Source organism: Poromitra crassiceps (assembly GCF_964638095.1).
Source record: "Poromitra crassiceps genome assembly, chromosome: 12".
Taxonomy (NCBI): domain Eukaryota; kingdom Metazoa; phylum Chordata; class Actinopteri; order Beryciformes; family Melamphaidae; genus Poromitra; species Poromitra crassiceps.
In genome coordinates, this window is record NC_139632.1 from 25,714,514 (window position 1) to 25,723,569 (window position 9,056).

The window sequence follows — 9,056 nt, forward strand, 5'->3', positions numbered from 1 at the left end:
TGGTGCTTTTCCTCATCTAACACTATTGACTAAGAATCCATTTTCATCCTTATCCTGTATAATTGTTAACTCACTATAATGCTATTTCCCCTGACCGCAAAACTCCAAAGACGTTTTGCCCTTTCTCCTTCTCCTTTAACAGGCCCTACTCTGATAAACACTTCACTTGCAAATCCACTGTTTTGTTCTACTGTACCTATAGCGCTCAGTTAGCTTGTCCACTCCAGTCACACCCAATTGTCTCTAAATAAAAATGTCTACTGCGGTTGGGATTGTAAGCAATTCCAGCAGAATTACCAACTAGTCAGATACATGCTCTCAATATATTCTCTTATGTGCTTAAGATGTGGCGTGGCGTAACCAATGTGGCAATATCCCCATCCCATATTAATAGTAACTTCAACCAATAGTGACCTCATATGGGAATGGTGCCCATCACTAATAAATGCTTCAGTGTATTTGGCTCTTCAAGTAAAATTCACTAAATGGTGACTAACTAATAAGTAGTTTCAGAATATCTAAGTTTGTTAGCAGCGACACTCCCTCTTCCTTAACATGCAAATTGTTTATCGTCACTGAATTCTACAAATCTTTTTACTGACAAAAGTTTCATTATAATGTGACTTATCCTCAAGGCAAAATACTAATAAGTCTAAAAAGGGTCTATCTTGAAAAGGTAATTCATATATACTGTATATAAATTATTTGATAAACAACTGTAATGGCAAAACTTTGAATTGTAGGGGACCGCTACATGTCTATAATTTTAAAATCTCCAGTGTATCAACTTGAATATTTCAATAAAAATAAACAATATTGAGATTTTCTAGTTATAAAACCACTAAAAATGTCTATTTGATCTAGCTATTTAGTTACAGTACATACTTTTTTCTTACATATATTGTAGTTTACTTTTAATACAATGCAAAAACAAAAACGAATTTGGGACATAAAAGCATTACTAAAAGCAGTATTTTAAAATATTCATAGTAATATTGATCCCATATATGTATATAGCTTCTTTTTTTTTATGTTTACATGGATAAAGTATTCATCAGAATGGTGAGGTGTGAATTGTCTCTTTTGGCAATGAGTTCACTCAGGCCAGACCACATATGTGTAAGGAGGAGGTGAAGACAGATGTGGCTGTGCTTGATTAGAGCAACATGTTAAATGTCTTCGACAAAAGACAAAACACCTTTCCAGTAGTACTTGGGACTCTGGGGGTAAACTGACATATCATTATCCACCTCCATGAGTAAGCAACAGAAATGTGCTCATTAAAAAGTGCTTTTTGTTAATTTAAGTGTACCATCAATCAAAATGATATGTCAACATTGCCCTGTTTGAAAATATTGAACGTAGTTGAGTTATTGAACGTAACATTGTAAGTAGAGCATTGCACACAAGGTTAGAGAAGTTTGGTTAAAACAATATGGATTGCATATGAAACAGTATGTAGCAGTGGTTCATGTAATGTCACTCTGAAACATGGGCTAATTACAATACATTACTTATATGAGAACCAGAAGCCAAAAGAAACTGGATCACAACCCATTTTGGGTCCCAGTCTATAGTTAAGAAATGTTTTATCCTGTTGCTGTTCAGACTGCAACTGTGCTTGTTGGCATTTTGTATACTTATACAGTTAATAAAGATAAATCTTATTATGCTCTATTAAGCTGACACGGCATATAAAGCATCTGCATTAGAATATATGATAATATATGATACGATATATAAATAACTATATACGTCTATAAACATGTGCAGGTTTAATCCTAAGTGAAGTGGTGAATGTGTAAACAGTGCAGAACTTCACGAGGCAACGGGAAGTTCCAGAGAGGATGTGGTCTGCTCAAGGTCTGGGTGCTCATGAGACAGGCTATTGATTTCCTGATGAAGACCCAAAACCTCTACCATCCCTGTCCCTGAGTGGGGGATGCTGGTGTGCATAATGTGCCTCTGTAAATGCTTGATCCAGTCCTCTTGGACGGACAGGGGGCCTTGGAAGACGAGGTCACAGAATCTGCATGACACAGAAAAGGGGGAAAAAGCAGTCTCAATTTCTGAACTGAAATGCACGGCCGTCTTATTCCATAGTGAAATGAAAGCTGCTCTACTGTATGTACCTGCAGGTGAGTCTGTATATCTCAGCATTCAAGGAGGGAAAATCCTTCTTTTTTAACCCAGATCTTGATCTTTGCTTCTTTTGTTTATAATCATAGCCTAAAAAGACAAATATGATCACAAACATTCAGATTTCCTCTTACTGTATCCTTTGATGTTATAACTTATGTTTACTTGATGTTATAACATGTTTACTGTTAGTCATACTTTCACTGTGACCACAAATTGGCTTGAAGGTGGCACATTAAACATAGTTGTTGACAAATAATTGTTTTCCGCCCTGTTGTCTGAAACGTACTTGTTCCTTCGAAAATGGCGATCCTCTTCCTGCGTGCGTAGGCTCGAAGATGATTGGATAGGCTCACGGCACTGGGGAAGGTGGTGTTAGAGTGGATGCAAAACATATTGGAGTCACAATCCTCTGAAAGACAGGACATTGAAATGGACATTAAACACCAAAAGAGAGCGAAGCACATGGATCAAAACAGTTTCATTGATACTTTAAATGAGAGCTTAGGGTCATCAGAAACTATGTAGTATCTTACGGTGAAAAGTATTGCGGGGAGTTTATGTTGTAATTTATACAGAGTTAAGTGATTAGCAAGCTACTTCCTGTGTGCTTCTGTCACCTGGTCTCAAATTCTAAGGATCCCTCTTTTGCACTCTGCATGAAAAGTGTTACTGATAAAGTTTGACACAATCTCAAGTCTTCAGGGGGCCTATTTTCACTTACAACACCTCATGAGAGTTATGGAGGATTTAAGTAAAAAATCTCAGATCTTTCATGATGTTAAAACACAGCGGGGCTGCCAACAGCACAGCAGCACCAGTGCCCATTAATGAATATTTATGGTGGTTATCACAAAAAGTATTTTAGGGTCAACTAAAGCAGCTTGACCAGACCACATTATTTTATCATATCGAAATCGAAATAATGTGATCACAAAAGCAACTGATATTACTGTATGATATTAGCCATACAGTAGCAAAGAAAGGTGAAAGGATGAGAAAAAACTGTCCCATTGATATAAATTAGTTGAGTTTTCATGACCTTTAGTTGATTAATAGGTTAAATCAGATCACATAAAAGGAGACAATAATCCACTGTGAACCAAACTCAGTGTTAAAAAGTGATTATTATTATTATTGGTATATTTTAATCATTATCTGACTCCTATGATGCAAATACCTTTGGCGGGGCAGCCCCGTCGTGCCATAAGAATGTGCCATTCACATGGTTTAACATGGCGCACAACAAAACACTCTTTTGGGTTGACAGTACATCTTTCTCTGTACCTGACTGACAGTTACATTTGGATACATCTTTCTCATCATCTTTCTCTGTGCCTGACTGAAAGTTACATTTGGACAGACATTAAACAAAAATGTGTAGACACAGATGATGTGCTTCCAGAACAACATCAAAATGATCTCATGATTTTTTTATATCAACTTCAAAGGCACTTTGGTGACATTCATATTACATGTGTGTAGGGCAACCCAACTGATTGTGAACTTTGCTCTCATTGTGTTACTGGCTTCTACATGTACAGAAATATCATAGACATAGTGAATGATTGAAATTAGGTGACTGAACATTAGTTTCTTGACTTCTCTGCAATCAAGCAAAGGGACCAAATGCCCCCCTAATATTAATTAATGAATTAAAAACAAAAAATAACAAGCGGGGGGAAATACATTTTTTGATTTTTCCCATTTTTATTTTTATTTTTTGCTCCAACTGAAATGTTTTATGGTCACTCATGATTCAGTAGGTCACGGGTTGGCTTTGTTCCAGCCTTAAAACTCGTTATATAAGGATTTTTTGAAATGTCTATGGAGAAAATGAACGGGGAACTCTCCTCCAGGGCTGGAAACGTCATGGAAAGTCACGTGACTATTGAGCTCTATAGCTTCAATGAAGCTTTGGAACGAGCACAGAATATGTGTGTGACACTGTTGTACAGTATGGAAACTAATTAAGGGGATATTTAAGGGTGAAATCGTGGTGCAAGGGGCTGATGGAAATGGCGTCATCTCATCATCATGCCATGCTTTGCTTCCTCTACAGAATTTTAGTAAAAGCCCACAACAGGCAACAGGTAATGCTACAGCATGTTAGCATGCTGCTAGGCTACTGAATGGTGTTATTCCTAAGCCATGGACAGGGCAGTTTCTATTGCTGGACAATACACATACAGGTCGATAGAGGATCAACTGAACAAGATAGAAAAAGTCACTATGACCAAACCCATGACATTTTGTATGGGATAGGGGGGTCTATCTGTTGATGGGAAATGACAGTGCTCTATAATGCTCATTTGAATACAATACAAACAGTGATCTCCCCCCCAAAAATCTGTCTCCCACTACTATGACAGAGTAGCTATCAGAGATTAGATTTGGACTTATCTGGTTTGTATATTTGCGATAGATTAATGTTGACTGCGTACACAGGAATAACACATGCATCACTAAACTGTAATAGCACTTTAAAGGTAATGGGTGAAGAAGACATTTTGAAACAGCTATAAGAGACGGCTTTAACATTAAATTATGATCAAGCCCAAAGCGTGAGCCTCCATACCATGAGCCCAGTTTGATTCCACACTAGCCACCTGGGTCTCCTCCATGCCCTCTTTGGTCATATGAAAGTGCTTCCTGGTGGCGTAAGAGCCGTTTCTCTCCTTAAGCTCCATGTCTTTCTGCCTCGCCTTGAGCAGCTCTACTAAAGTGCTTGATGGGAGCTCACTGGATCTCGGTGCCTCTACCTGTGGCTTCTTCTCCTCCGCCTCCTGTTTTGGTGCCCAGCTGCCCAGCGGAGGAGGACTCGTCGTGCCGTATTGGATTTTCACAGGGATCCCGGCGCGCATCAGGAACAGGCCCTTGCTGCTGCTGAGCTTCGGAGAGACAAACGGACGTGAGGGGAACTGGTTCTTGTTGAAGATCTGGAGGATGTTCTGATGTTCCTTCTTGTCCTGTAGCAGTTCGTTGAGGATGCACACAGGGGATTTGTTGTTGCTGGTGACAGTCCTGCCTATTCGTTTCAGGTGGCCCCTCACATGGTTGGAGAGGCCCGTTTTAGTGTCAAACCAACCCCAACACAGAGGACATGTGTGTTCTCCTTGTGACTCAGGCTTCTCAGCTGTAATAGAATTTCAGAAAATATCACAATACTCGTCAACAAAAATCAACATGAGACTACTTTGTGTTCAATTAGAAGCTAACCAATTGACCAATACTGCAAAACACTTCAGCTGAGTGTGCTTCTCTAATTCTGTAGTAACCACAGCTAGCAGCCAACTGTTTACACCCAAGTGACTTTTAACTCCAATGGTTACATTGCTTGTTTGTTTTTACGCAGGCCTGTACATATCAGGGCATGTGTAAATGGAAGAAATAAGCATAAAAAAGACTAATTGACCTTGACTTTTCAGTGACGTCAACAAAAAATTGTTTGACATTTTTAAATCATGATATACAAAATTAGTCAGAAGACAAAAGTTGAAGTTCACATTCAATTCTGACTGAGATTAAAGTCAGAATTCTGAGATAAATTCAGAATTATGAATCTGAATTCTAACTTTATTATCTTGTAATCTAACAACTCAAATACATTTTTCACATAACCCTAATCCTGTTTCGCAGGAATGGAAGCTGCTCCAACGAGTAAAATGTTTGGATGACTAACGTTAGAAAGTAGTGGCATAAATGGTCAAAATTCATTCATGCACATACAGTATATTCCAAAACAACATCTATTGTAGTTGAAACGTTAAATTACACGCATTTAATAGTAAATAAATTCTACCAGCCATGCACAAATTATATATTTGTGGATCTCTGCACAATTCATTCATGATTTTTTCATTCATGACACATTTTTGATAAAGAGGTTTCTACTCTAAGTAAATAAATACTGTCACCTTTTTTGACTCTCCGCATGCCAGAGGGGATCCTCTTGCGGATTCGTGGCTGACGGTCCTGCAACGCCACTTGCTCTGGGGAAACCATGTGACGAGCATTATAACTCAACCCCACTCGGTGAAGGTGTCCTCGCACGTGATTGGACAGGCCCACTCCTGACTCAAACACAGCAGGGCAGTATGGACAGGGCTTATGCTCTACCCCCGATGCAGGGAAACTCGTGGGCATCGAAGGCGACTCCGGGGAATCATCGCACACTGCACTCTCTATATACTCCTCCTTGATTATGAGTTGCTCTATGTCACTGCAGTCATCTTCATTGTCATCATCTTCAGGAACTTGCTCGACAAGGGGACTTTTGTCTTTGACTGAAAACATCTGCCTCTGTTTGAAATAGCTCTGGACATACGGGTTGGTTTCATTCTCGCTACTATCCAGAAAGTTGGCTGTCGCTTCACTGGGGGAGTCGCTGAAGTCATCGCTGTCCTCATAGCCTTCCTCTAAGTCCTCAGTCTGCTTCTTAAGCCTTTGGCTAAGCTTTGGTAATACATTATCATTCATCTTGTCAATAGTGTGCAAGGATGTTGACACTTTTGGCTTTGATGGAGACTTTTGGGTTGCTTGTTCTTGTGAACTCTTACTTGCCAAATTGTGTTTGCTTGGCTGACAGAACATCTGGTCTAATTTAACATTGTCCGATGTGAGTAAAATATCAATAGTTGAAGGACAGTTTGTGTGTTCTAAGCTGCCTGAGACCTCATGGTCATTGTTTTGATCGTCTTCTGCTGCACAGGTGAGAGCGCTCGTCACGTCTATTTTTTCGACCGGCTGCAGAGATAATTTCCCGTGCTTGTCAATCTTCCACAAAGATGGCGGCAGCATGTTGACGCTGCACTTGAACTGTGAGGGGTTGAAACTTGTATATGCATTCAGTGCCTCTTTTTCACTGGACCAATAGGTCAAGTCAGCTCTTTGCCAAAAAGGCGGCTGCTTATAACATAAATCTGCCTTCAACAGCATTTGTTTTGAACCGGTAGTTTGGGGCTGGTCAGCTAACCTTGGCTTGTCGTAATAGTGTGCAGCGTGCAAGTGTGCTTCAAGTGCCTGCTGTGTCAGTGTGATGTAGTTACACTCCTCGCAGAAGTAGTAGTGCTTTAGAGTATCGTGTGCTTTGGCGTGCTGGACAAAGTGCTTTAGATGATCGTGTGTTTTGGCGTGCTGGACAAAGGTTTTTGGGCAGTTACACCCAAATACACACTGAGGGCATTGTAAGGTGTTGCCCCTTTCTTCATTCTCAAGTTTTTTGAGACCTTTGATTTCTTCCATAAGTTTTTCGAGCCTGTCTTGGTGAATAACGATGTGCTTCATGAGGGAGTTGCTATCACAGAACAAACGCCCACACTCCCTGCATATGAAGGGCTGTGGAACATTCTCATAGTGCACCTGATTATGCCTGTCTAAATGATACATCATATGTCTATGCAAATGCATTTTTTCCTTGAAATTAACATTGCATATTGTGCACGGAAAGAACAGTGGCTCTTGTTCGGGTTGTTCTGTTTTCAACTGCTCCAGTTTTGCACTAAAATTGTCTTCGTCTTCAGGGTCACTTTCCTCATTACAACCTTTCTCTGCCGTGCTATAAATACGCCGCTCCGTGTCTAAAGCTGTGCTCCTGGAACCATCTCTGAATGGCACAACAGAATATTTCAAATCAGACTTTGGACGCAAAGAAACATGTTTGCTGGCAATGTCAAAATTGTCAACATCGTTACCGGTACAGAAACGTTTGTATGTGTGATTGAAGCTGTTGTTAAGCGTTTCTGGCTTTTCTCTTTGGCTTATTGAATGAGGCGTCACTTTGGTCTTTTTCTCCGGCCTCCTGTCAACAGCCTGCTCATCCCACAAGGAGCGCCTGAGCTCTTGCGGTGAATCCCACCTGAGCACTTCCGTATCGTCATAATCATCTGAGGAGCTCTCGGACCATTCTGTTCTTAAGTCCCGCGGAGATCTTGCCTTTATTGCCTTGTTTGGCAAAGATGTTCTAATGTGCATTTGCTCTGAACTGTCACCTGACAGTGTGGAATAGTGCAGTTTAGACTCATTCTCTTCAGAGTCAGACGGTGGCGCGTTGACACCTGGCTGTGTGCCCGGTGTTTTTAGGACGAGCCCTGCTGTGTTCTTCCAAGCGTCTGATTGAAGCTCACTAGGTGGTGGTAACACCTGAGGGCTCGTGTCCTCCTCTGGTTGCCACTCGGTATCCAGGACATTGTTGGATAAAACACTGCCTTTGTTCAGGACACCGCGTCCCTCTGAGGTGGGGTGTGAACCAGGTCCATTAACAAGTGCTCCTGAAGGCAATGAATTGCCTGCATGGGGAACAGCAGGGACACTGCTGTATACAAATGGATTCGGCTGGGTTCCATTTAAAGGGTTTTCGTGTTCATCTGAGGACAGACCTGCAGCATTGTTCTTCAGGGAGGATGTGTGACTCTGACCTGGGCTGTCAGACACCGGTTCCACGTCTTTGTCCTCTTGTGCATTTGGCTTCAGGTCAGACATAGCAGCAGTACTTTCTGCAATATCACAAGAATATTATTATTATTATTATTATTAAGCGTTCTCCATATTTTAAATCAATCTCAAGACCTCAAGACAAGTCAATATGACAAGTTATGACAATCATATTCACTTTTACATTACACCAGCATGTAAAGGTACAGTAATTAGCCAAAAGAAATAATTCAGATGCAAAATTACGATACATAGGACAATGTTCCACAAGTATAATAAAATATAGCACTTTTTTTCTTACTCACACCGACAATGGGTTGCTGTTAAAAAAAATAGTTTTTGGTGTATTCCCACCGCTCCATAAAATGAGAGTGGTATTATTCTGTGCTGCATTATGATTTTCCAACACCCTCTTTCAGCACCTCTCTTCACAACAAAGCCTGCTGTTAGCCCTGAATACCCTGGCGAGGACGCTTCATTATGTG

General features: G+C 40.5%; 1 protein-coding gene across 1 annotated transcript; it reads right to left on the minus strand.

Moving 5' to 3' along the window:
* Positions 1–1,818: 1,818 nt before the first annotated feature.
* Positions 1,819–8,619, minus strand: znf644b (zinc finger protein 644b; the record flags this gene model as incomplete). Its single annotated transcript, XM_083647290.1, has 5 exons — positions 1,819–2,029; positions 2,133–2,229; positions 2,429–2,551; positions 4,718–5,275; positions 6,057–8,619. 5 exons carry the CDS (start codon positions 8,617–8,619, stop codon positions 1,819–1,821), a joined length of 3,552 nt encoding a protein of 1,183 aa, XP_083503416.1.
* Positions 8,620–9,056: the final 437 nt, after the last annotated feature.